At 50.4% G+C, this 27,852-nt stretch overlaps 1 protein-coding gene across 7 annotated transcripts; it reads right to left on the bottom strand.

The window, feature by feature from the left end:
- Positions 1-73: 73 nt before the first annotated feature.
- Positions 74-27,852, bottom strand: ILF3 (interleukin enhancer binding factor 3). Of its 7 annotated transcripts, none has more exons than XM_027583160.2 (20): positions 27,652-27,852; positions 15,820-15,917; positions 15,215-15,444; positions 14,880-15,057; positions 12,695-12,842; positions 11,170-11,261; positions 10,686-10,781; positions 9,920-10,031; positions 9,402-9,499; positions 8,723-8,834; positions 8,504-8,614; positions 8,007-8,206; positions 7,441-7,608; positions 6,858-6,995; positions 6,598-6,774; positions 6,347-6,500; positions 6,152-6,205; positions 2,389-2,754; positions 1,360-1,488; positions 74-755 (listed from the first exon to the last, which is right to left on the bottom strand). In XM_027583160.2, the coding sequence occupies exons 2-20, from the start codon at positions 15,820-15,822 to the stop codon at positions 619-621; spliced, it is 2,703 nt and encodes a 900-aa protein (XP_027438961.1). In that variant the 5' UTR covers positions 15,823-15,917; positions 27,652-27,852; the 3' UTR covers positions 74-618. The 7 variants fall into 7 exon arrangements, with proteins under 7 accessions (XP_027438961.1, XP_027438962.1, XP_027438963.1 ...); XM_027583161.2 differs by having other exon boundaries at positions 6,858-6,983; XM_027583162.2 differs by having other exon boundaries at positions 2,470-2,754; positions 27,652-27,851.

Below are 27,852 nucleotides of genomic sequence, written 5' to 3'. Positions count from 1 at the left end.
TCCCGTGCCGGGAACAGTGGAGGAACCTGCCCATCACACTGCCGGTGGGTCAGACACCCAGGCCTACGACGGGCACAGAGTTTTCTTTTTCTTTATTTGTCTACATTCAGCTTAATTCAGATGTACTGCCTGAATGATCCAGACATACAAAAAAAACCCACTCTTTCCCACTGGTTTTTAAAATAAAATCTTCACTTATAAAACTGAAACACTAAAGCATTAAAATACAGAAAGCTCGTTTAACTCACTTCACAAAAGCATTAACAGATGATGTATCCCTTCTGTAGCTATTTAAAGACAAACTGAGTTAACACTAACACCAATTGTAAATAGACAGAGGGATACGTAACTGCAAGAACTCAAAAAACTCTACTCGGACAAAGTTGTGATGGCAACTAACAAACCACTGAAGACATGGAAGTCCCAAACACGGCTAAATATGGGTCACAGGACGGGTCACGGCAGTGACCAGCTGCACCTCACAACACGGCAACGTGGACAGGTTGGGGCGGAGGGGGCCTGGAGGCCAGCTGGCATGTTAACTGTGATGCATAAAACTGAATCTTACAACGAGGGGTAAGTGCAGAAGGTACAAATCTTCACCCCTCGGGGGGGGCTTTATCTGTACTGGTAGTTCATGCTGTGGTCTGCGTTTCTGCCGTAGCCGCCCTGTGAGGACTGGTAGGAGCTGGGAGGGCCGCTGTAATTCTGGCCGGACCCCGGGGAGTTGTAGTTTGATTGTGACGAGTAGCCTCCTAGGGAAGAGAGGAGTGGGGTTAGAGGGGAGCAGCACGGGGCTCGCCCTGCCGTCACAGCTCAGGACCACGGCCAGCACCCGAGCCGCGCTGCGTCCGCTCGTGAAACCGCAGCAGGGGAGCAGTACGGGCACGGCCTCTCGCTCAGTGCCTTCCCTGGGCCATTAGGGCTGGTGGCCACCGATACCCTGTGAGGTGGAACCACCGGACCCTGGTTTGTAAGCGGTGGGGATCTGTCCTGTACAGACAGCGGCAGCGGGAGCGGTCTCTGGGGGCTGCCCGAGCACAAGGCTGAGCCTGAAGCCCCTGAACCAGAAACCAACCACACAGCAGGCTGTCTGGGCCTCGGTGTTGTGAGCATTTTCCATACAGGTGCCATCATTTTAAGAGCAAGGCATCATCCGGATGTCTGGCTTCTGAAAAGCCGAGAAGCTGGAGGTACGCCTCAGCCCGTGTGCCCGTGTCTCTCTTCCTGCTCTCATCCCACATGGAAGCCAGGTGGCAGGTGCCACCGCAGCCCTGCCTACGCTGCCCGCCTGTCCACGCCAGGCGATGCCTGTCGCCGGGCCCCCCCGCGCTGTGCCACCTGCCAATCCAGGCCCACCTTGTTTGCCTTGGTATGAGGAGCCGCCCCCAGAGCCACCGCCGTAGCCCCCGTGTGACCCCGGGCTGTAGGACGACCCGCCCGAGCCGTAGCCGTTCCCGCCGCTCCGGCCTCCACTACCACCGTAGTCTGGGGGAGAGAAGACAGCGCGGTTAAGGGGCCTTGGCAAGGACACAGCTGGGCTGGTCCGGGATCCTCGCGCTACGGCCCTGGAAGCGGCAGGTTGAGACCGTGGGCCTCTACAAATCTCCCCGTCCCGTCTGCTTTGATCTGGCACACACTCATCTGCCTGAGGACTGCCAGGGGCCGGCTGCAGCCCTGCAAGGTCATTGTGCCCTGGGTCAGCCCACTCACCAAGCTCGGACACCCAGTTGCATCCTGCCTTCCGACCTACTCCTCCAACCCAAGTTTCCCAGCAATTCAGGAACCACACGGCAGCTTCCTCTCTTCCCACCCAGCTGCCACCAGGCACCCAGTGTCCCCTGGCCCCCCCCGACACAGAGAGAACGGCTTCTTTAAAATCCCTGGCCCGCCCGCGGACCAGTGTCCCATCACAGAAAACAAGCGCCCACCTACGCTTTCCTAGCTCGGCCACCGGCTCAGCTGCAGCCTGCTGGGTGTGGGCATGAGGGGGAGGGAGAGGCGCAGCAGAGAAGTGACTCGGGCTTTTTGGGGGACTGGAGGCAAGGCTGTCTCCAGGGCCCATCCCCAGAGCTCCCTGCAGAGCAGCTGGCCCCGACTCACCGACTCCACCCTTGTGCCCTAGCCTCAACCCACAGGCTTCCTTGGCACAGGGGCCTCCGCTAGACCGGCCTTCGCAGAACACCACAGGAAGGGAACGGCAAGGATCTGGGCCAGGGCAACTCTGCCTCCACGATTTCCCTAAAGCCCGCCCGGCAGCCAGCATCACCCGGCTTCCTTCCAGTCCCTGAGCAAGGGGCCAGGGCAGAGGCTGACTTCCGACACTCCACGGGGTGCGCCGCTGGCCCGGACCCCGGCCAGGCCTCGGGGCCCTGGAAGCCAACTCACTGAATTTGCTCTCGTAGCTGTAGTCTGATCCGCCCCCGCCCCCGGGGGAGCTGTAGGAGTTTGAGTAGGAGGAGTAGTTGCCTTGTCCATGGTTATAGCCCTTCTGCTTGCCCTGCGGGGGGCCGTAGTTGCTGTACTGGCCCTGGCTGTACGACTGCTGCTGGCCTTGGTGGGACTGGTAGCCCGAGCCGTAGGACGGCTTCTGCTGGCCCCCGTGCGGCTGCTTCTTTCCGGCGTGTTTCGGGGGCACCGGTGAGTTGTAGTTGTCGCCTTGGTAGTAGGAGCTGTAGCCGGAGGAGCCACCACCGCCCCCGCCGCCGCCACCACCGGCATTCCCAGAATGCCCTCCGTTGCTGTAGAACTGACCTAAACAGGAAGGCAGCGGGTCAGGCGGAGGATGGGGGGGGAGACGGGGGAGGGCAAAGACAGGGAAGGTCGCAGCTGTGGGTCCTGAAGGCTGACCCACAAGCCCCGCTGCCCGGGGGCCAGGGCAGAGGGCCAGAGGCAGGAGAGCGAGGAGCAGCGGCTCCAATCCTTAAAGCAGCCTGGTCTGGGCTGGTCCAGCCTTCAGCGCCACTCCCCCATCAGCTGATGACAACAATGGATCTTTGCCAAGCAGCGGCAGGACAGCGCGCCAACAGCAGCTTTTGCAGCGGATGTCAACATTACAATGAGATGAGCTCCGAGCGCAAGATGACATTCATGACTAGCTGTTACCCAGATGTCCCCGACGGTGACAGGGAAAGCAAAGCCCCAGAAAAGCAGCCGGCCACCCCCACCTCCCCCCTGCTGTGCTGGGACGAGGCTCTGCAGTCATAGGCCTGGGGGACCCCAAGGAATGCTCTTTAACAAGGCCCTGGAAACTGGTGTTACTCCTGGACGAACAACTGGTCTGATGTGGCTCTTGGAGGAGTAAATGGAGAGTTAGTCAAATGACCTGGGGGCGTCTCCCTGGTGTGACTGGTGCAAACGTAGGACTTAAGAAGTGATTCTCATGGGGAGGCTGGCTAAAAAGTTGGGATCCAAACATCCAGGCCAGGCCTCCAGTTACAGCCGCAGATGGCCCCCCCAGAGGGCCCCTCTTTGTTCCCAGCACAGCTGCCAGGGGCAGGCGGACCGAGCGTGGATCGACAAGCGTGCAGGGAGACCACCACATTCTCAGACCCCGAAGCTGAGAATGTCAGTTAAGACCCTCCTCTGGTCCTCCGTGTAGATCCCATCCCACAAGACAGGTAGGTCCACACCCTGCCCCCACCAGACACTCAGGTGGGCCGATGGGGGATGGGTCAGCGAAGGTGAGGTGGGAGGAAGGGGAGGCCAGGCCGTGTGGGTGGCTCCCAAGCCCAGCAGACAATCCCCAGCGCTCACACGGGGGCAGTGGGGCTCCTGGCTGGCGGAGCAGGTAGGTGGGCCTGTGGGCACGCCTTCGCCGGTTGGTGCTGCCTGTCTACAGACGGCCTGGAGCTACCCCGCTGTGCCCAGGGTGGGTGGAAGGGGGAGGGGACACTCCCACACAGCCCACCTTCCTTCCCATATCGAGCACCAAGGGTTCCCCCGTCTTTTGAGTAGAGTTAATTTGGGAGTCATCCCATGCCTCCCACCCGCTGGAGATGTGCACCCCATACTGCTAGGTCTTGGGTTGCTGGAACAATGATTTGGATAAAACTGATCTGTGACATCAGTTTATTTTCTTCAGGTGGCCTCCTCCATCCCTCCACCCGCCCCCATCACAAAGCCAAAACACCAAGGAAAAGGGCATGGTCCACAATGCGAGAGAGCAAACATGCGAAGGCCTGGCAAGGAGGCTGGAGGATAGGAAGTCCTCTTCAGACCCCCTCTCAGAACCCCGCCACCTCAGCTGCCCCACGGCCTAAACTGAGCACCTCAGCGCCCCTCCTCAAGCACAGGAATGAATGAAGACGCCAAGTATTGAGGACTTGTTACTTTAACATGTATTGATTAAAAAAAAATAAAGGGAAGGAGAAGTTTTCAACGTCATTTCAGGATAACTATTTCCTGGTATAAAAAGACATTATTCTCAAACAATAACTTTCTAAAAAAAAAAAAAATACATCATGCAAAGTTTTAAAAAGTTTCACTGAATGTTTCAAACCTCTGGGAACAAATTATATAGTAACCATTTTGACCACTTTTTGCCTGAAAAAACGCAAAATCTTGCAAGTCAATGCAAAGGCAGGCTTTGCTGCAAAGAACTGCTGACCAGAGCCCAACCGTGCTCTTTCCAAAAGGGACTGCCACTGGGAAACGGGGGTCTCAGTGAAGAACGCTATTGCCTCCGTGTGCCTCTGCGCACAGGTAGAAGTCAGAAACTCCAGCCTGCACCCAAAGGTGAGAGGGCAGAAGGTTCCAGACCTTCTGGAATCCATCATGGCTGCATACCCAGCAGCACTGGGTCCTCACTGGAAGAATTGGGCTGCGTATTAAGTCTTTCTGCTTAATTATTTTAAAGCCCCATTAAAACAAACTCTAGAATCCCATGCATTTGCAGCTGTGATTAGGACTTGCAAAATTCCACGTTCTCTCTCCCTTAAAAGCCTGTCTGTTTCCTGCACTAATAATGGAAGCACAGTTTTGATACCTTTGAGAGTTCACCTCTAACTAAACCAGCCACAAAATACCACACCCACAAACAAAACCCACCAGAGCATTTACAAAAGGCGGGAGAGGTTAACTTAGCACAATGTACAATTCCCAATGTTCCCAACGTTTTACAAGCTTATTTAAAAAAAAAAGAAGAAGAAAAAAAAAAGCCAGTTGCTCTGGATTCAGATGTGATAAAATCATTTTCATTACTGTCAAAGGCATCAACCAGATGTGGGAATTTGTTAAAAGGTTAAAAATTCATACAAAACCTGCTGTAAATTAAGACAAAGGTAGATTAAAATGCATCGTTATCTGTCTCTTAAATAAAGTAATGCTTTCCATAAAAAGCAAAGGTGGGCTTTTGCCTTGATGCTGACCAGCGCTGGCTCTAGAATTCTGTGCAATTCTGCACAAAAATGCATTCTCTGAAAATTGTTTTCCACTTATTGTGAACTTCAATATGACCAAGTTCAAAGGCAAATCACGATAAAAACTGCCATTGTCTTAAATTCTGCAGGCTAAGAGTTTCAGACAAGCTGCGGTGACAAGCCACGGTTGAGAAACCCAGTGAAGCACAGGGGCACAGCACGGACACTTTGGGTTTTGGAGTTCGAGAAAATTGGAGTAAAAAGTTGCTTTTGTGTGCAATACTTTTAGATGCTCTAGGAAGACCCAAAATCATGATAGCCGTAGCAGTCTGTGAAAAAGTCACCTACAAAAGGGGGAGACAGAGCAGAGAAAAAAAATTAGAATTCTTTTGAAAAATGGCACAGAGCGCCACATTTGAAATTCATGTTTTAGATTTCTCTGCTCCTGTAACCCCCCAATGAAGGCTCCTTCTCAAGACAAGAGCTGTGCACTGTCAGGAAAAGCATCATCACAGGATTGGTGCTTCGCATGGCTTAAAGCAGAGAAATTTAAAATTCTGACTCTTAAGAAAATTTCAAGTCACACAAATATGTGTGTTAACATTTAAAGAACAAATTACACTTTGCAGGACGGGGCTGGAGGATCGTCTGCCCTAATCCCTGAGAAGAGGTGCGTGCCACTCCTAAACCTCAGGGAGGCTGCTGCTGGTGGGCCGCCCTGTTCTGACTCAGGCGTGGCAGCTAGACTGTAGCTTCTCCCCACCCTCAGACAAAGAGAAACACACACTTACTGTAGCCTGCTGTCGCCGAGCTGCCTCCATACCCATAGCTGCCATAGCCCGCGCCTGGAAGGAACACACAGGGTTACAGGGCTGGGAGGTGAGCCTGCCCCTGCTCTCCCGCCGTCCTGGCCTGACCCCAGGGGCCCCGCACACTCCAGGGAGCAAGCAGGGTCCACGGGGACAACACAAGGCAAGGGTCCTCACCAGCATTCATGTAGCCTCCATGGTTGGCGCCACCAAATCCTCTCCCTCGACCTCGACCTCGGATGTTTCCTCCTCTTCCCCGCCCTCGAAGGTTCGGGGGTGGGGGCACTTCATTGTGCATGGGGCCTCCCATGCCAAACCCAGGGTTATGTGGCTGCAGGGGACAGAACAGAGACGAGGGGCGTTCACCTCACACTCCAACCACAGGAGAACTCGCGCTAAGGCCAGAGACGGCCGGGCCAACTGCTTACCTTAGCAGCAAATTTCGGTCCACCTCTGACGGGGACGGGGGCTCTCTTCTTCTTGTTGGCTTCCAGGGCGAGAGGGGCATCAGGGAACAGTTTTTCTAGTGCGGCAAGAGCGGCATATGCTTTTGCCACCTTTTTGTTTGAGCCAGCACCCTGAAACTTCTGTCCGTCCACCTCGACCTAGGAAGGACAGATGCATGGTCAGGGTGGCCCGGCGCCTCCCCCTGGGGCAGGAGTGCTCTCCTGGGGAGCTGGCTGCTCACCTCCATGACGAAGCGCTTGTCATGGCTGCCCCCGGTCTCGGAGATGAGCTCATACTTGAGGCCACGCCTCTTTTCGTTAAGTTCCATAACAGGGTTCTTGCCATGCTTGGTCAGGATCGGCCCCTGCTGTTTTACGTTCTCAGGGAAAACAGAAAAGAAAACCAAAAAACTCAGCTAAGGGTTTTCCGGCACGTGGAGGAGGGCAGCTGCCCCCCAAACATGAGAGAGGCCCCTCCACTCCATCTTCCCTGCTGTCGAGCACCACCCTCGCCTCCCAGCGTCTGGAAGTCATCTGAGGACCTCCCAGCAACAGGACTGCCTCCACCCGCACCCCATCTCTGGGGCATGGCCTGTCTTTGACCGAGGGCCATCCCACTGCAGCCCTGGGCGCTGGGTCAGCATCAGCAGGGCCCTCTTGGTGGTGGCTCAAAGGCTCACACCCAGCTCCCCGTGCAGGCCCCTGGACTGGAAGCTACTCTTTTGGCGGGGGGGCATGAATAACAAGAACCAGTAACCATGCTCAGACGACACGGAGCTGCCTGCGGCATCCCGTTGGTCACGCCGGCCCCCACCATGTGCTCACCTCGGCGGTGGGATCTGAGGGGAAGGCAGCACTGGGGGTCGAGGAAGCTTCCACCACAGGCGGAGGGGCCACCACAGCCGGCTTTGCTTCCGTTTCCTCAGCGGAATCCTCCCCCTTGCTGGAATCTCTGCCTTCTGCGCCGGTAGGCAGGCCCATGTCCTGTAACACCTGCAGGAGGAACACCCGCAAGGCTCCCCAGTTAGGGGGGGGGACTTAGCACCAGGGTCATCTACGAAGATCTCCGCCCATTCCCCAGGATCCTAAATCAGAGGCTCCTAGGGTGGCAGCCAGCAACTGGAGGCTGTCTCCCCCATCCCCCGAAACCCTGCTGCCCAGCTACATTTGGGGACTCTGCCTGTCAACCACAACGACGAAGCCATTCTTCCATGTGTGACTTGGCAGACACTTAAAAATCTCATCTCAGTGTTCACACACCCTCCCTAAGCCTTGAGTTGTCCTCACTGAGGGTTTCGATAGCCTCGGACAGCTCCATAGGAGCCCAAGATGCAGAAGCGCTTTGCTGTGCAAAGAACAAGCACAGGGTGCCCGACCTTGCCCATGTTTACCTTCACAGCCACGTGCAGCTTGGCCGTCTTCTTGGACGGTCCGGAAGCCTCGAATGAGCTGCCGTCCACCTCCACTGACATGGTAAAGATGGGGGCGTGCACCGGGCCGGTCTGGGAAACCAGCTTATACTGCAGGCCTGGCTTCAGCTGGTTGAGTCTCATGAGGGCGTTCATAGCTTGAGGGGGCTCTGCCTTCTCCTCTACAGAGAGAGAACCCCGACACTGTTCTGGGACTGTCAGTCAGCACTCCCCGGATGACCTCCTGCTGCATGGCCCGGTGGCCTGGGAGCCCACGCTGGCCAAGGCCTCACCCACGCTGCTCCCAGCATAGCCACCCCAACTTGTGTTCCAGAGCCCCCACAACAATCATTTAACAACAGGCTGCAATATCCTGTCTGAGAAAATTAAGGCAAAAGCAAGCATCTCACCACTTTGGGATGACTCTTAACTGAGCCAGAAGAAAAACACACTTAAGGACTAGAAACAAATGCTAGTACCTTTCTTCTGAATCTTCTTCTTCTTTTTGCTAGGAGACTTTTCCTCCCCATCTTCTTCCATCGGGCGTTTCATGGGCGTAATGGCATAGGTGGTGCTGGGGGGGATTTGAACTGAAAGAAGAGAGCACAAGAGAAAAGGCTGAGAATCCCTCCTGTGCTCCTGCCAGCAGTCCACGTTGACACCACCAGCCTGGGGCTGGGCCCCCGTGGCGTGCTTACCTGTGTAGTCCACTGGGTTTTCATTCTTTGGTTTCTTGGGCATCTTAGAAGGCAGAGGGTCCATACCCAGAACTTTATGGAGCTGGCCAAACGCAGCAAGTCGCAGGGCATGCTGGAGGAGGGAAGAGGACCTGACTCAGCCGCCCTGTGCTCCCCGCCAGGGAGTGTGCGCTCACTAATGCCTTCTGGAAGGGGTGGGAGCTGAGGGGGTTGCTAACGGTCTCCCCTACAACAGCAAGGGGTCCCCCAACAGCCAGGGGAGGGCCCGACTGCCAGGGCCCAACCTTGCTGTGGGGGAAGGCCAGCCTGTGACCACCCCCCTTGAGAGGAATACAGGAGACCCCAACCTGGGGACTGGTTGCCACACGGAGCCACGTGGTGGGCCTGCAAGGGAAGGACCCTGGAGCAGTGCACACTGCAAATACATCTCCCCACTGCACTCGGTGTCCAAAAATAGCACTCGAGCAGGCTGAGGGAACAGGCGACAACCACGCGTGGCGCCAAGGGAAAGAAGCAGCCCAGATTGGGGCGCCCTGTATCAGGCACAATCCCTTCGCCTTCGGTCCCCAACCTGAGCCTATGAGTCCAGCGGCTACCCTGAGAATACCCAGTAACGGAACTGGAAGCCAGTGATTACAGACTGGGTAAGGGCTCACGGTGGCAATGGCGGTGACTATACCTGCGCACTCTGTGTGATATCTTCCCGTTGCTGTCTGTCTAGATGCCCAATAGCATCAGTGGCTTCTTTTTCACAAGGGTCATAAATGCCAGAACCATCTGAAGGCAGGAAACAAGGAAGATATGCAGAGGATTATCTTTTAGCATCTTGGAAGAGTTGTGCTGCCTGAGGGAACCAGGTGCGTTACCCCCCACGCCCCATCCACACCCAGCTCTGGAAAACACGCTGAGCTCGGTGACCCACTCGGCGTCCAGCCCATGAGATAAATCATCCACGTGTCTCAGAGCAAGGAGCTCGCGTGGGAGTGGGTCACCACTGCCCCGGATCCGCCCTGAGTCACAGCTGCGGAGCCGGCACAGGGCTGGATATGATGGTGCAAGAGGGTAGTCACATGCTTCAGCCCTAGGGGGACAAGGGGCTGCTGCTGCCCTAACCCACTCGGGGGACCCGCCAGGAAGTGGCCTCAGGGCCTCAAACCCTGTCCTTTCCCTGCAACTTGCAAAGCACAAGGCCCCAACCTGGCATCACGATCCCCGACGCCAGGCACTCCAGCACTCTCCGCAGGGCCTCGCCGGCACCCATTGGTCTGTTGGCCGTGCCGATGGACTTCTCACAGAGAAGCTCAAGGGGCTGAAAGGCAAGAGGGACAGTTAGCTCCAGTGTCTAGGAGGTGGTTAGCCGACACTGAGGAGCTGTCACTATGTGTGTGTGTTTTGGGGGGGGGGAGGGGTGTCAAAGCCCTCCAAGTTCACAAGTTGAGGCTAAACCGAATCAGGACAACTACAGCCCGGCTTGGTGACTTTTCCTTAAAGGGACAAACATTAAATCTGCAGACTATGTGAGCCAAGAGACCAAGCTGAAGCGGTTACCTAGATACTTGTATTTATTATGTAGCCACTTAAAGGGGCGTAGACAGGCAGCTGGTCAGATTTGGCCTATGGGCCCCACTTTGCTGACCCCTGTGTCCAAGAGCAGCTACAAAAATTCTTCTTCATGGAGAACAGTGTCACAGTAAACGTGCTACCTGGCCAGCCCCCTCCCTAGGCTGAGCTTGTGTCCACCATGGCCAGGGAGGCAGAATGGGGATGGCCGTCCTGTTCTAATTCTCATCCCCCACCCAGGGTGTGGCACAAAGTAGTTGCTCAATAAATGGCTAGTACGGGGATGCACTGGCCACACCCCAGAGGGCCACTCCAGCCCAGTTATCGTAACATATTCCTGGGATATAGGAGAACATCTCTGCACACCTGACCCTCAAGTGGCCATAGCTACAAGGTGCCTTACCCATCCTCTGAGGGGACCCCAGGTGGGCACGCGGGTACACAGGTCCCTCAGGACCCGGATGACAATGACACACGACTTCAGCCCGTTGGCTCTGGCCTAGAGAACAAAGCACAGGCTCTTTATACCAAGGAACCTCCCTTAAACACAAGGCAAACATGAAAAACACAAGTCTCAGGGTGCTACTTTGTCAAGGGTAAATGGTGAACGTTCAAGACCATCAAGTGTGTGGTCAGCAGCAGTTTCACCATGTGGATGAGAACAGGTTACTCTTGGCACAAAGCAGCAGCAGCCCACCTACTCAGTCACAAGCCTCCTTTGGGGACGTCAAATTTGTCTATGCGTGCTCCGTTAGCAACTGCACGCCTGCAGGTGCTAAGTTCGGCACGGCGATCTTCAATGTTACCGAAACTTTATGGTGAAAGTTAGCCAAGTTAAAACTTAGGAATTCTCTACCAAAAGACAAATAGAAGAACAAAATGCAAACCTGGAACCACTTGGCGTGTCGGAGGGACGCCAAGGCAGCAAGGCATTTCTGCCTGTCCAGAACGTCCGGGGGATCGTTGACTGATAGCGTTTCTATTCATGGATGGAATAAGAAGACAAGGTACAGTTTGACCAAGGGGTTTCTGTCAGGTGGAAAGGGGATGTGGCAGCTTCCTAAAGGGCAGCTGAGGCTCCCAGAATCTCAAAGTCATCTCCACCCTAGACCAGGGAAGGAGAAGCTAGAGTGCATTTAACTCTGCCCTGAGGAGATCGTAAAAATTGGAGGCCCCTCCAAAAAAAACAAAAACAAAAACAAAAGTGGGAAGTTACTCTAAAAGGAATCATCCCATGGGGGGGAGGGGACAGATAGGTGGACCCTATCTTCTAATAGACAATTACCTTGCTTCCTCCCCATGATCTCCCGATAAATTAGCTATGCTAAAAATTTCAATAGCAAAAAACCCCAAAAAAACAAAAAGAAAAAAAAAAGAAAACCAATAAAAATAAGAACAAAACAAAACCCCCCAAAAAACAAAAACAAAAGCACCAAAATAGGTGGGGGGGGGAGTGGAAATGAACTCCCTCTCTGCTTCCCACAACGGCCATCCCCTGAGGCATCTGCGGCAAAGGGGACCACCTCCGCCCACCAGGCGGGACTGCCCTAGCCCCAGCCCTTGACAGAGAGAGTCCTGTTGGTCAAAGGTCCAGAGTCCCTAAATCGATAATTGGAATCAGGTATCAGAACCAAAGGTAATCAAAGAATAGCAACAAGAGCGCAAGGTGTGAGCCTCTGCTGCAGCAGAACTGGAGAGCTGTCACTGCCGCCACCCGGGTGTCAGGGGTTTGGATAAGGCCTGCGACCGTCACCTCCGCTCCGCGTCACCTCCGCTCTGCGGTGTGAGAGCGCCGATAAAAACCATCCGCGCAGAAGAGACACAGGAGGGGCCCTTGGCGGCCTTTGAATCACGAAAAGTGTTATGAGCCTCTGAGGTTTTCGTTTGCAAATCACACAACCGTTTACAACTTTATCCAAAACTCTGTACCGGCTCCTTGCGTTTCAATCGCGGCAGCTGATAGAAGCGGCCCCTGGAAGAGGGCACGCGAAGCAGCCCTCGGTTCTGCTGCAACACAAGCTGTTTGCACGACTCCAACGTGATGTTCATGCAGAAACCATCTGGTTGCCTTCCAGAATTTAAAAGCCATAAAATCACCAGGGACACACTTTTCCAAGGCCAGAGAACGCTCAACAGAAAAACCAAGTTTAACACTGATGAGAACACTCAAGGATTCAGATAAACAAAAAATGGTGCAATCCTCTATGAAAAGTGCTACTCACTTTTAGTGCAACCGTTTTGTCAAACTCCCAAGTACTGAAACTGAACGGGAGATGTGATCTCAGAGTCTACAGGTGGTCAAAACTACACCGACAGCCTTTTACCAAAGCAGTCTAAAACTGAATAGCACATTTGCCTGGCGAGGGAACACCAAGTTTCCACAGTCCTGCTGGCCTTTCTCAGCCTCCCTACCTCCGGCTAATACTTTCTCCATTTCTTCTCTGACAACGGGGGATGTCAGGTGGATGGTCAGGGACAATGGAGGCTCTTTTGTGTTTTTTATCACAATCGCAGCATCGTCAACAGACTGGAGTATTTCGTACTTGTCTTCTGTGACCGCCTACAAAAGAGAACGCGACTTTCAAACACACTTCCTCCTCAAGGCAGGCAATCAAAAGCTCTGTCGCGCTGGTTACCACAGCACACGTCAGCTTCTTGCAGGGTGACGGGACAGCAGCTCCTGCATCTAGGGGATCAGGACCTCCCTTCTGCCTACCAGGTCTTTGGCCATTTTCTGGGTACTCCAGAGTGGAGGTCTCTAACTGCACAGAGAAGTCATTTTTCATGGGGAGCTTTACAATGCGATGGGTAACACTTCAGGGGCTGGGAGAAGGAGACAAGGGTGTGAATCCTCATTCTGTCGCCTGGTAGTTGGGTAACTCTGGGCAAGTCACTTCATCTCATTCAGATGCTGGTTCCTAATGTTTAAAATGGACTTCTTGACAAGACCTAAGCCACCAGGCTGCAGGAGGCTTACACAGACACCACGGTGCAAATACAACCCCCAGCAGAGCGGAATCCACCACTGGTGTTTCCATACTCAGGTGAGCAGCCATCAATGTGGGAAGAAAAAGTGTAGTAAGGTAATTTGTATCACATGACGCACACACAGAAAAGCATGTGCTTGCTGCAAACGCACGTGTCTATAAAAGGATGTTCACCTGGCTTCTGCCTTCTCCTGTGTATCAGTTTATATGTGCCTTAATGAGGAAAATTCAAACTCTTAAGGGTTTTGTTAGGGAAAACATAAAGGAAGTATCACATTGAGGGGAGGACAAATGCACACTGAAAGATCTAAGCTGGGGTTGTTCTCCACCTAAGGACTAGGGACCTTCTGGACTGCAGGGCCAGCGTCCGCCCTGCGGGACACTGAGCAGCCATCTCCGGCCCCCACCGAGCAGAGATCAGCAGCGCCCCACTCCCCCCCCACCCCCGACAACCAAAACTGTCTCCAACTCGCCAAATGTCCTCTGTGGGGGGCAAAATCGCCCCAGTCAAAAACCACTAATCTGAATCAATAAAAACACGCTTTATTTGTATCTTTCTTTAAAGACTTTCTACAAAAGATGTCTTTCCCTTTAGAAACATTTACAGCAACGTAATTTTCATCAACGAATATACTTTTGATAGACATGGATTAAAATTAACATAAAATTACCACCAAAACAGAAAAGTTTAAGGCTTCGTTCACCTGAAATATACCTCTCCAGAAGTATCTACTGAACTGCATTAGCTCCACATTTCAATTCTGACTTCTACCCTAAATCCCAAATTATGTTACATGTGGGAAAAAAAAAAAAAATCCTTGCTTACATAGGAAAATGAACAGCGCCTTTCCCTAAGGAATGCGATTTCTTAGTTTTGTTTTGTTACTTTATTCTTCTGCTACTCCTGTTGCTAAGTTGAGGGTGAATGTGTCCCAAGGAGGCAGCATACGGTGGGGACGCATGGAGGTCCTAAAACCCCAGGACTTACAACCAGGGATCCTGGGATCACCACTCAGCTCCTTGCGCCCTAGTCACATCTCCTAAAATACTCAGACAATAAAATCCTCTCTCCAGGGGTCGTTATGAGAAGAAAATGATACACATATAAACAGCACACCTGGCCTAGGGTCTGGTATAGTCAATTCTCAAGAAATGTCAGAGACTATTAATTACGCAACACTTTCGTAATGAAACAAATAAACTGGCTTTATAAAAAGTTCTTATGTCCAGTTTTGGATCAGGGAGGAAGAGTTCATCATTGCACCTTCTATCCAACCATCCACATACCCGCCCATCCACCCCACTGAGTGTGGATTTAGAGCTCTAGCTCGGTGCAGCCCCGAACAGTGCAGCCCACCACATGGTAGGCACCGAGTCTTTCCTGGCTGACAGTGTGTGGGCCCATCTCACTCAATCAGGCACCGTCCCAGGACCTTAGCAGCTCTGCGGCATCCTGCCCATCACCTATGGGTAAGGCATGCACAAGCACGTGCGAGGGGGGGTTTGTAGCGTGCCTGCTAGTGCACAGCACAAATGGGCCTCTCTTCCTCTGTCCCGCCATCCTCAACAAGCATGACCTGACCCCACCCAGTGGAGGCAGTCACACTCACAGCGAGCTGGATGGCGAGGTTGTCAGCCACCTTGTCCAGGAGGGCGGTCGTGGGCTTCTCCTTACATAGCAGCACCAGCTCTAAATCCAAGTCCCCCTTGAGCAGCAGGCCCTTTGCCACGAGGCCAACACGCATCACACCCCGCAGGGTTCTGGTCATGTGCTCCGTCTTCTGCTCCCTGAGGGACACACCAAAGTATGCTCAGTGAGGGATTCCATGCAACCAGAACCCAGAGGCCCTGGAAAGGCTGGAGTTTCTTAGAAAAGGAGATGCTCACTCCCATGCTGGCCAGACTCTCTAGGAAGGATCCCCACCCTCCCAAACCTCAAACGTACCCAGCCCCTTCTTTGGTCTCATCCTCTGGGGGCACATCCACATTCTCGGACTCCGCGTGCTCGCCACTGCCTTTCTCCTGTTCGTCTATCCAGTCAGACACGGCTTTGAGAGCCCTCTCGGTGTGGGACACCATGTTCTGGACGGCCTCCAGTTCCTCTTGGGTTGGATAAACAGAAGAATGCTTTGCCATCACGTGGCGATCGTCATTCACAAAAATTCGCATTGGACGCTGGAAATGTGAACACTCAGTTAAAAACCTTGCAGAGACATCAAGCGACCCTCCACTCATCTTTCAAGCTGCCGCACTCAGAATTATGCCTTATCATTTGTGTCAAAGTAGGCCCCCTACACAACCACTACTGAAGATCTGAGAAGCAGGACAACCAGAGGGAACAGCTGTTCATTCTCGAGGCAGTTGAGAGAAAAGGGACACACTCAACTTTATATGTGTCTGTACGTATATACGTGTGAACTCTTAAACACCATGTAGTAGTATTTTATAATTCAAGAAGTCTAATGAAAAAACATGAGAATCAAATGCCTTGGGGAAATGCTACATCTCTGAACACGAATAAAGAAAGAAGTATGATTAAAAAAAACTTACCATTTTTACTTCTTTTGCTGTAGTGTCTGGAAATCAAATGTTTGCTTATCTTTTCAAATTGTGACAGATTTCCTTGGTGTTATCAATACTTCAACTATCTATAAGATCAGAAAACCTTTTTAGTTTCAAGTATTTCATAGATGGATGAATTTTAGCAGCCAGATACTGACTAGGACAAAAGACAGTGGTACAGCCACATGAAGGGGCCCTGGTAACACAGCAGGGCACATCTTTATTTCCAAGTAACCACTGCTAAGCTGAGGTAAAAACAACAAATTACAAAATCCCCTAAAAATGAAAACAGCTGGTTTCAGAAGCCAACTCTAACTTCCCACTCTTTCTACTTCATCTTCTTCATCTTTTTTTAATGCAAAGTATGCCAGTTTTTACAAATATAACAAAAATTAAAAATGAGCCTCCAATAAAAGGTAACAATACAAATGTTCAGCAAACTCTTGGTGTTTGGACAAGGAAAAGAGACGGAAGGAACTCTGGTCTTTGAGGGTAATAAAAAAAATGGAAGGAAAGCATGAGACAGGAGCTTCTATAAACTGGAAGGCAAGAACCTTCTGAAACATCAGGTGGATGTAACCACGGCACCACGTGGCCACACCTGTGGGTTCCATTTTGGAGAGGCCGAGAACCTCAAGTGCGCAACAGAAGTCTTCAGGACAAGCACAGCTGTTAATTACCATCTTGGGCTCTAAATAACATGCTGACTACAACCTACTCAATTCCCACTCTGTGCGAACAGTCTGGTCCACACTGAAATCTTCCAAATGAGTAAACAACAACAAAAAAACCCATCACAGTAATACACAACAGATGAATCCACCCATCCCATCCAACCACACAGCCCCTTCGATCTTGGTCAGTTACCAGCCAGGGCAACAGGCCCCCCCTGGAAAGGTACACGCTTCAAGAACAAACTTGGACATGACGGGCCAAAAGAAGAATTTCCCACAATGCTTCAGGACTACCTAACAATCTAATTGCAAATTTGTAAGTTTCAAAGTAGAACTGTAAAACTGAAAGGTGGAATGAGAGGTGATATTCCTGCAGAGCTACACACAAGCGGGGGTCAAGACTATGCCTGGTGGGGTGGGGAGAAGAGTGGAGGCCAATCTCTGGGCTCAGCTATTCACGTGCCCTTGATGAACCACTCGGTCACCACCAAGTGGGAGCTTCCGCACACACCTGGGCTTGAAACCCTGCCTGCCCAGCCACTAGCCATGTGGCCCTTAAGTTTCCTGGCAGCTTCCTTCTACACCTGTGACATGGATGCGCACCAGCCCCCTTGCCAAGAGGAGTGAAAATTAAACAAGTCAACTTACAGAAAGCATGCAGCACAAACCCCATGGACTCTTCATAATGGCACCAACTTCTACCAACAAGATCTCCATTTGCCAGGTTGCCCTGGGAGCTAAACAATGAGTGACAACGTGCATCCTCTATGAAGAACCTCCCATTCATTCAGTTAGGAACACAGGATATCAAGATTGTATTCAAAAAGAATGCTTTACCTGTTAGGTACGTATTTAAGATAAATTTACGGTTGAAAGTACACGCGTGGTGTTTGTTCTAGAACACTCCAGCGAGTCAGGTAGTGGGGATGGGGGCAAAGATAAAACAGGATGGCAAAGTGCTTATAGCTGTTGAAGATGGGAGACGGGTATGTTGGGATTCACTTGTGATGTCTGAAAACTGCCAATCCAGTTTTTACTTTAATTGGAGAACAGACTTACATACTCTTAACTAAAGTGCAGCCACAGCAGGTCATCTAAAAATTTAAGCAATGCTCAGATATCCAGTTCTAAGCCAAGAAGCAGACTCTGAGAAATCCCAACCTACTGGTGATATGGCCATGTTAAACAGCCCCCACTCCTGGCCGCATCTATGCTAGAACCTCATCAATCTGATAAAGAAGGCTGATGTTTAAAAACCGTATTTAGGGGGCATCTGGGTGGCTGAGTCGTTACGCATCTGCCTCTGGCTCAGGTCATGATCCTGGGGTCCTGGGATCAAGCCCCGCATCGGGCTCCCTGCTCGGCAGGAAGCCTGCTTCTCCCTCTCCCACTCCCCTTGCTTGTGTTCCTTCTCTCGCTGTCTCTCTGTCAAATAAATAAAATCTTAAAAAAAAAAAAAAAAAGTACCTAGGGGCGCATGGGTGGCTCAGTCGTTAAGCGTCTGGCTTCGGCTCAGGTCATGATCCCGGGGTCCTGGGATCGCGCCCTACAACAGGCTCCCTGCTCAGCAGGAGGCCTGCTTCTCCCTCTCCCACTCCCCCTGCTTATGTTCCCTCTCTCACTGTCTCTCTCTCTCTCTCTCTGTCAAATAAATAAAATCTTCAAAAAAATAAAAATAAAAACCTTATTTATTTACTCAACATGTATTTAGCATATACCTCCTCCACACCAGGCGCCAGGGCTGGCTGCTGGGACGGTGACAGACATGTCAGACAAGCGCCTGGCCCCCGTGAACCTGGTTGGCTGGCACAATATAGAGAAGAAACTCCTCCCTTCCAAGCCCAACAAGGCGCTAGGAGCCAGCGTTCCACCGAACACATACCAGCTCTTCATACTACACTCCTCCTCCACCACAAACATCAAATGTAGAGATTTTAAAAACAACAGAGCTTAAACCAAGGTTTCAGAAGGCTAAGACCTTTTCATTCTGGGTTTTACAGACCTGACATTGTCTAACTTTCTAAAAGGAGCTCTCCAGAGAAATGGTTGATTCGGCACCTCACCGTGGAACTGTGTGAGCCTGGTCATTTGCAGATCAGAAAGCAAGGAAGCGCTCAGACACTAATGCAAGTCCAAAGGACAAGGAGTTGACTTGTAAAGGCTCCCACCAGCTACATTTGCAGCAACGGAATACAAAAAACAAAACAAACATAAAATGCTGCCATATGTATGAAGTTCTAGAACAGCCAAAACTGCTCAGCAGTTGCCTTACACAGGTGATGGCAGGGACACCTGGGTAGGGTGCTTTCAGGGTGATGGTCACAGTCTCCACCTTTGTAGGGGTTGAGCGTATGCGGTGGTCAAAACTGAATGGTATACTCAAGAAGTGTGCGTTACTTAAAAAAAAAAAACTATGAATAAACACTGGATTCTAGTTAATATTTACATAGAAGACAGCAACTTTTTTTTTTTAAGATTTTATTTATTTAAGACAGAGAGAGAAAGAGCATGAGAGGGGAGAGGGTCAGAGGGAGAAGCAGGCTCCCCGCCGAGCCGGGAGCCCGATGGGGGACTTGATCCCAGGACTCCGGGACCATGACCTGAGGCCAAAGGCAGTTGCTTAACCAACTGAGCCACCCAGGCGCCCAGAAGACAGAAAGTTTCTGCTACTTTGAAATGCATCATAAGAATAAAGTGGATTATAGGGTCAGAGACATCCAGTAAATGCATGAATAAATATATGTGGACTGAAGGATGACCAAAACAGATGGAGAGATGTGTGAGACAAAACTATAGTCAAAAACAAACAGGGGCGCCTGGGTGGCTCAGTCTGTTAAGTGTCTGCCTTCAGCTTGGGTCATGGTCCCAGGGTCTTGGGATCGAGCCCCACATCTCGGCCTCTCTGCTCCGCGGGAAGCCTGCTTCTCCCTCTCCCACTCCCTCTGCTTGTGTTCCCTCTCCCGCTGTGTCTGTCAAATAAATAAAATCTTTAAAAAACAAACAAACAAACAAACAACCATAGTCAAATCTTAATGGCAGAACCGAGGCTTTATCTACAGATAACTGTTCACTGTAAAATTGTGTCACCTTTGGTGTATGTTAGAAAATTTTCATAATAAAACATTATAAACATATAACCAAAATTGATTCAGCACATTAAATGTACATAAAAGCTTGAGTCCATAACGATACTTAATAAAAACCCCAAACCCTAATTTGCCACTACGGAGGTGTCTGTATCCCAACTCCCTACTCTGAAAATGGTGAAGAGGGACTGAAGCCTGCCCACAGTTGAGGTGGGGCATCTCAACCAAAAATAAATGCCATCTGACAAAGAGAAACTGGGAGTAGAAAATCACTCTTCTACTAATGGGTAAAAAGATACTGCGTCAGAAGAAATGAGCCCACCAAAAGTACCTCAAGGACACACACAAGCCTCCAAATGCACCTGCTTTCAGCAACTGTCCTGCATGTAGGTTTCCATCTGTTGCCTTCACCCTTAAAACTCTGAACGTGGGTGTGCCTTTGCCGCAGCCAGCTGCAGCACCTGATCTTCCTCTGATCCAAGAGGCAGGCCCCAGAAGGAACCCCTGAAGAGACTCACTGGGCTCTGGCTGGCCCTGACCACCACACCTGGCCCCCCATCTGTGGAACATTCACCCCCAGAGCCCTGCTCCTTTAGACCAGGCCTTGGTGGTGATCCCTCTTGATTCACGGGCACAAAGTGAGTAAGAGCACGAATTATCTGAGCTAAAACAAATGCTGAAAAACTGGAGACAATGCTCCTTTGCAGGCCAGCAAATCTGGCCTCGTTGTCTCTATGTGAACCCAGATCGGTCATCCAAGCCAGCTTTTCAGAAGCCAGCTGCTCTGGTCTTGAATACCAGGGGATCCATCTCATGAACAGACATAGGGGTCTTCTGCACAAGTAGAAACCTCCTTTTCGAGATTTTTAGCAGAGAGCACTATTGGTGAGAAGTCCACAACACCCACCTACCTAGTGGCAACACTCCACTGGCCCCTGCCCTGCAACCACCATTATGATTCAAAAATGGGGCACAAGGAAGCCTGATTTTTACAAGTCCAGCTTCTCCGAAAGGAAACCGAAGCAAGGAACAGCTGGAGAGTGAAGAATCAGAATTTTAAACATGAACTTTGTGTGGCTGGGCATGTTCTAACAGGGATCAGGTTTCTTTCTTCTCAAATCCAGCCCACTCACAGCATGCAGAGTTACAGAAGTTTAAGCCACAAAACCTTTTTTGCTTGCAATGTGGTGACCACATTTCTGACCTCTTGCTAATTAGAATATGACATATGTGGCACTTGCTGTTAGAAAAAAACACGCCCAAGTTAGCATGTGTGGATCGACAACCACTTATAGAATGAATGAACAGAGTGTACTGGCAACATCCTAACAGGTATGGCCCCACCAATCTTCCAGAGTAGATACCATGCCCCTTCTAGGACATTTCACGAAATTCTACCGCTATTCCAGCAACTCTGGGCAACAGTCCTGAAGCAGATGTTCATCTAAGAGACTGAAGGAATTAGGCATTGAAATTTACAAGGATCCAAACCCCACTCCTGATTTCCCCGTCTCTGGAGCTACCCTATCCTGGAGTGTGAAGTGAAGCGATAAACACATGCTACTCTTTAGTGACTCTCCAAACTTGTACGTTTTGACATCATCAAGGACACGTGAAAAATAATTTTATTTTTTATTTTTTAAAGATATTATTTATTTACTTGGCAGAGAGAGACACACCGGAGAGAGAGAACACAAGCAGGGGGAGGGGGAGAGGAAGAAGGAGAAGCAGGCTTCCCACCGAGCAGGGAGCCCGATGCGGGACTCGACCCCAGGACCCCGGGATCATGACCTGAGCCGAAGGCAGACGCTGAACAACTGAGCCACCCAGGCGCCCCATGAAAAATAATTTTAACAAAGTAATCCAGTCTAGAAGATGCCAATCTAAAATGCCACTCAGAGAAATTTTAAAAATCCAGCACAGATCTAAAGTCTAGTACAGTGGTTCCCAATTCTTATTTTTTTTTTATTTTTTTTTATTTTTTTTTTTTACTGGTTCACAGGGAGGTATAAAGTTAGGAATAAAGATTTTCACAAATATTTTCAATTTTAAAAAGCATATCTTTTCTCATGAAAAGATGGAGATGGGTTACACTAATTAATTAAAAAGATATTTTCCTTGACTAAATAAAAAGTTGAGAAATACAGGTTTTTTCCCCAAAAATGTTTCTCGAACTCCCCTGGTCTGTGAGACCCAGGACTCTAGGCCCACTGGTATTGTAGAGCATTCACGGGTCTTGGGAGACAAAAGCCCCAGGTTTGCACCTACCAGGGCTCTCCAACCTAGCAGTTTTGAGACCTTCCAGCAAATTACCTACCTGTTCACAGCTGGGTCAAACATGAGATGGAAAACACTAGCTATGCCGAAGAGTTGCAAATGGTAAGGATAAAAGGTGACTTTGTGGGAAGACGTTTCATCAACCGTAAAACCTCAAATGCGATATATTAAAGGAGAAATTTCAACAACTCTTGGATGAACCAACAGAAATGTTTTATTAAAGTCTGCCTGTGAGAGAACCTGACAGTAGAGTGTGTACCATGACTCCAAGTGGGAATTACCAAACCTCCTTTCCAACATCCGCTTCAAGAAGCAAGGGGGCAAAGGAAGTTAAGTTTAAGAAATCTTCCACACCTGGTTGGGGAGGGGCCCCCCCCAAGGCAACCCTCCCATGTTGCATTTTTTTTTTTAAGTAGGTTCCACACCCAGTGTGGAGCCCAATGCGGAACCTGAACTCACGACCCTGAGATCACGACCTGAGCAGAAATCAAGAGTCAGATGCTTAATTACCTGAGCCATCCAAGTGCCCCAGATTTCTTTTTTAACTTGGCATGCAATTTGTTTACTTCTCCCAAAAGCATCTCCCACCAACTGCCCGTTACAAAAAAAACCCCAAACAAACAAAAAAAACTCAAAGGATGTAATGTATGCGAATTCACAAACATGAATTATTTTAGTGGGTAAGGGTGGCACTTTTAGGGTTTTTAAATTTTATTTAAATTAACAGAGAGTGCATTACTAGTTTCAGAGATAAGAGTTCAGTGATTTATCAGTTGCGTGTTAACACCCAGTGCTTAGTACATCCTATGCCCTCATTAATGCCCAACACCCAGTTACCCCATCACCCCCCACCTCCCCAGGGTGGCCCTCTTTTAAATAAAACTTTTTATTTTGAAATAACTGTAGCTTCGCATGCAGCTGTAACAAATAACAGAGATCAAGTGTACTCTCTAACCAGCTTTCCCCAATGGTAACATCTTGCAAACTACATAGTACAGTATCATAACCACAACAGACAGGGATACAGTCAGGCAGAGACCACTGCCAGCCCCACAAGGATCCCTCCTGTTGCACATTGATTGGCCACACGCCCCTTCCACCACTCCCCATATGCCTAACCCTAAAGACCACTAATCCATTCACCATTCCTATAATTTTGGCACTCCAACAACGTTCTATAAATGGAATTGCAAAGCATGCAATCTTTTAGTACTGGCTTGTTTCATGCAACAGAACTGCCTCAATATTCATCCAAGTTTTGTATCAACAACCTGCTCCTTTTGGTTGCTAAGTAGTATTCCACAGTATGGAGCCACCATTGTTTAACCATTCACCCACTGAAGGACATCTGCATGGCTTCCCATTCCTGGCTATCAAGAATAAAGCTGCTATGAACATTTGTGTATAGATTTTTATGTAAACATAACCATACATTTCTTTGGGATAAATGCCCAAGAGTGAAATTGCTGGGTCATATGGTGGTTGCCTATTTAGTTTTCTAAGAAACTACCAGTGTTTTTCCAGAGCCGAGATTTTAAAACACAAACTCAAGTTAACTTCACCAAAATCAACTCCGTTCACCTTCTCTCCACTCCTGTCAACTCACACATCTGCTCTGTGCTGCTGTGGTCACCGGTGAGCCCTCACCGGGCAGCCATTATTCCTTCCTGCATGGATTCTGCACAGGTCACCCACAGGACAAATGTTTATTAAGGGCTGTTATGAGCCATGGGGCTGGGATGGTTTTTTTCACATTGCTGACATTTATACTGCTTTTCTGAATTATGAATACACAGCAACCTGCAAAAAAAAACTAAATACCATGCAGAACCAAATCTAACTTGCAACATTTTATTCTTTAAACACAGACTCAGATAAGAAAAGCAGTCAAAAGGAAGCAACAGAAAAGTGGCCAGGAAGATTATCCCAGTTAAGAGTGAGTTTGAACCACAATCCTAATGAACATAATAAGAAGGATGGCTATTTGGAACATTCAAGGAAAATTACAATGGATCTCAAACTGCCAAGAGCATCACTTCTCACTAATCACCTAAGATTATAAAAATAATTTGGAGCAAATTTACATACTCTTATAAAAAAGGATGCATACTCAGTTTTGTAACTAAATGATCCTTAGTGATGATATATGGCACACAAGAAAATAGCCTGTGGACAATAAACTCATTTTCTTATTAAAACTAGTGGCTACAGGGGCGCCTGGGTGGCTCAGTTGTTAAGCGTCTTGCCTTCGGCTCAGGTCATGGTCCCAGGGTCCTGGGATCGAGCCCCGCACCGGGGCTCCCTGCTGGGTGAGAAGCCTGGTCTCCCTCTCCCACTCCCCCTGCTTGTGTTCCCTCTCTCGCTGTGTCTCTCTCTGTCGAAAAAATAAAATCTTTAAAAACAAAACAAAAAACTAGTGGCTACATTTTCAATTTCTTCATCCCCTAAACATTTAGTAAGAAAAAAACTTAAATTTCAACTGGACGTCGCTTTCTCAAAACATGTGAAAATAAATGTTAAAAGTCACTTCTAAATTTCCAATCACAATTTATAATGGGATCACTTATAAAGTGCAACCTTGGGGAAATATCACAGGGATTTAACAGCAAATAAAATGGCAAGAAACAATTTTTAAAAGTCAGTACACTGACAAGGCTCCCTAACAAACACCTGTCCACCGTTTTTGATGTTTTTTCTGTAATGCTGTTAGCACCACAAAAAGCACCGACTTACCCTAACTAGCAGAGAGGGAAGCTAGTTGTTTCAGACAAAACTCAGAAGTGCTGCAGCAGGAATCTGAAGGAATCTCATCCCTTCAGGGCCCCCAACACACTTCACTGTGTGTAGACTCCTGTCAAACCACTACCTGCCTTTAAGTTCACACCCCGTCACTGGAAACAGAAATCAAATCTTTTTCTCCCAGGACTTGGCTAAGATAAAAAGCATCCAATATATATAACCTAGAAAATCCTAATTCCCATGTTCAATCAAAGCAGTATTCAGATAAAATGTTACCCCTTTGTGAGACATACATGCATTTCACACTAGATAGTGACATGTACAGTTCAAAACTGCACAAGGCCGATCAACTTACTGACAAAATGTGAACAGGAGGGCAAATCCAAGGAGGTATAAACCCAAGTTTCCTGGGGAAGGTGATTATTCCTCTGAGTCATAAAAGGTGGAATCAGGAGGAACCGGGGAGGGGGACGAGAGAGGTAATATAAGAGGGAGGTGATCCAACCCAAAGAAAACTTTTTCTTTTTTAAAGATTTTATTTATTTGAGAGAGAAAGAGCACAAGCAAGGGGAGCAGCAGAGGGAGAGGGAGAAGCAAGCTCCCCGCCTGGCAGGGAGCCGAACACCAGGCTTGGTCCCAGGGTCCCGGGATCATGATCTGAGCCAAAGGCAGACACCCAACTGACTGAGCCACCCAGGCACACCCCCCCAAAGAAAACTTATAAAGCCTTTTTCCCGAAGAACATTTCCAAGCCCCACATCTTGCTACAGACAGACAAGCCTACTGCTTACTCAAAGAGAAGAGGCTTATAGACTTAGAGAAAGCTCTTTCCTCATCACTGACTCCACCTGTTCCTACCTGGAGAACTTAAGCAGGGGAGCATGAAAATGACCACCGAATAAGTGACATCAAAATATTAGCAGCCGCTCTTGACAATGTAGTTTTTGGGTTTTTTAAAAGATTTTTATCTATTTGACAGAGAGAGAGACAAAGGGAAAACAAGCAGGGGGAGTGGGAGAGGGAGAAGCAGGCTTCCCACTGAGCAGGGAGCCCGATGCGGGGCTCGATCCCAGGACCCTGGGATCATGACCTGAACCGAAGGCAGACACTTAATGACTGAGCCACCCAGGCGCCCCGACAATGTAGTTGACAGGAAAAATATAAGAAAACTAAGAAACAACCTTAGATTCCTCTCTCCATAATATGGGCCTCAAAACAAAACAAAAACAAAAGAAAAAAAAACCCTCTAAAGTATACTAGAAGAAGCTAAAGAAAGGAATTTTTGCCTACAGGCACTAGACAAGTTCAATCAGGAAAAAACAAACAAAAACTGCAAGCGATTAGGTACCACTCCACTCCAGAAAGAGTGTGATTCCCAGGCTTGCCCAAGCTCTAGGAGAGTAGGGAAACTCTGATACACCCGCACCCAGTGCTGGGGAGGCCAAGCCTGGCAGTAACTGCCAGCCTCCAACCAACTCCAAACACTAGGGCCTGCAGAGATTCCATTCACAAATTCCAGGGTCCAGGCTCTGCTCACATGGCCAACAGCAGCTCAGGGGGAAAGACCCCAGGACCAGGGACAGTAGCACCTGCCAGTACCCAGTTGGCCTGTTTTTCCCTTTTCCAGCTGCTACTGAGTTTCTGGTTCCCACACTTCATTCACAGCCTGACTGGCTGCTGTTACCTACATCCCACGAGACCACACACAAAGCATAGTGGCAGCAATGTGAGCAATCCGTGGAGATTCCCAACCACAACTATCTGAGATAAAAAAAAAAGAGAGAGAGTCTGAAGCCCTAAATTTGAGTCCCAACTCTGGGTAGCACCTTAGGTTTTCCTGTGGAACCCAAATATGCCACTAGGCCACTCACTTTAAAGAGGAGAGAATCCCAAGCAATCAGAAAAAGATTCAGAATCACTGAAATACCTAAGTCCAGAAAAAGAAGCCTTCTAAGGGAAACTGGCACTCCCTTACTGATCCATCATGTCCCGTGAGCAGAATCCCAAGCAACGGGTCAATCAATTTTGGAAATCCTGAGAAGAGATGGCTTATCTTCCCAAGTTCTGAACTGGGGGAGAGCATACTGATCACTGTACAACCCAGATAATTCATCCAGGCACAGGATTCACTGGGGCAGAACTTCAACTCAGTCACTCAACTACTTGAGAAAATAAGGTAGAAAACCGTTTTAAGCTCTCATGTATGGGTCACAATCTTGCAAGTTTCAGCGTACCCAAATACCGCACCAGATCACCATTTTGAGGAAGGATGCAAATCCTAAGCAATCTGGAGAAAATTCATGATCAATGAAAACACCTGAACTAAAGAAAGGGAAAGCTTAAACCCTCCGCCAAATATGGGTCCTGATCTGGGGGAGGCCTGGCCGACTACAGATTTGGGAACCCCATGCACCGACAAAGGCCTCCTGTGCAATCAGCGTGGGAACGGGGTTTCAGGGAGGAGGTCCGCGTCTCCACGCCATGTAAGGACAAAGGCGGCGACATTTCCCGCCTCGGGAACCTGGGACTCTCCTGGAACCCCGGACGGGACTGGGACAAAGACTAGAAAGGAACGAGGAGGGGGGTCCACCCTGCTGCTCCGGCCAGGATGCTACCGGCCAAGGGGGGTGTGTGCTCCCGGCACGTGCGCGCGTGCGCGCGGGGCGCCGCAACAGACAAAGCCGGGCCCGGGGGACTCGGCGGCCGGGGGCCCGGTGCGCGCGCACCCCCCGCGCGAGGCGCCGCCGCCGGCCGAGGGGCCGCGAGGGGGGGCGGATGCGCGCGCACCGGGCCCTCGCCGCCGCCGCCGCCATTTTGTTTCCTCGGCACAATGGGGGAGAGTAACGGCCGAGCGCGGGAGCGAGACTGGAGAGAGAGGAATGAGCCAGGCGCTGGGGCGAGGGAACCGGGCGTAGGCGGGGAGCGCGGGGCGACTGAGGCCTTGTCACCGCGACCCCTCAACCTGGCCCGCGCTGAGTGGGAGGACTGGCGGGGGGAGGGGCAGAGGCGGGAGCGGGCCCGGCCGCCGCCACATTGACGCTTACCTTGTTGGCGTTCCCTTCCCCAACCGCAGCCGCCGCCGCCGCCCTCCTGCCACAGCCCGCCGGGGTCTCCCCCCAAAAGCCACGCGGTGCGCACCGGGCTGCTGAGTCCAACTGCAATGGCGAGAAGAGCAGGAGGAGGAGCCGGGGCCGGGGGCGAGCGGGCGGGCGGGCGCGCGCCGGGGAGGTGCGGGCCACGTGATC

The sequence above is a fragment of the Zalophus californianus genome, chromosome 1 (assembly GCF_009762305.2).
Source record: "Zalophus californianus isolate mZalCal1 chromosome 1, mZalCal1.pri.v2, whole genome shotgun sequence".
Classification (NCBI taxonomy): domain Eukaryota; kingdom Metazoa; phylum Chordata; class Mammalia; order Carnivora; family Otariidae; genus Zalophus; species Zalophus californianus.
This window is presented reverse-complemented; position numbering and strand designations above follow the sequence as displayed.

Coding starts and splice junctions, on each gene's coding strand:
- ILF3 (XM_027583160.2), bottom strand. Junction 10,032..10,685: donor GGGGTCCCCTCAGAGGATGG/GTAAGGCACCTT, acceptor CTTGCCTTTCAG/CCCCTTGAGCTTCTCTGTGA. Junction 756..1,359: donor CTCATACCAAGGCAAACAAG/GTGGGCCTGGAT, acceptor TCTCTTCCCTAG/GAGGCTACTCGTCACAATCA.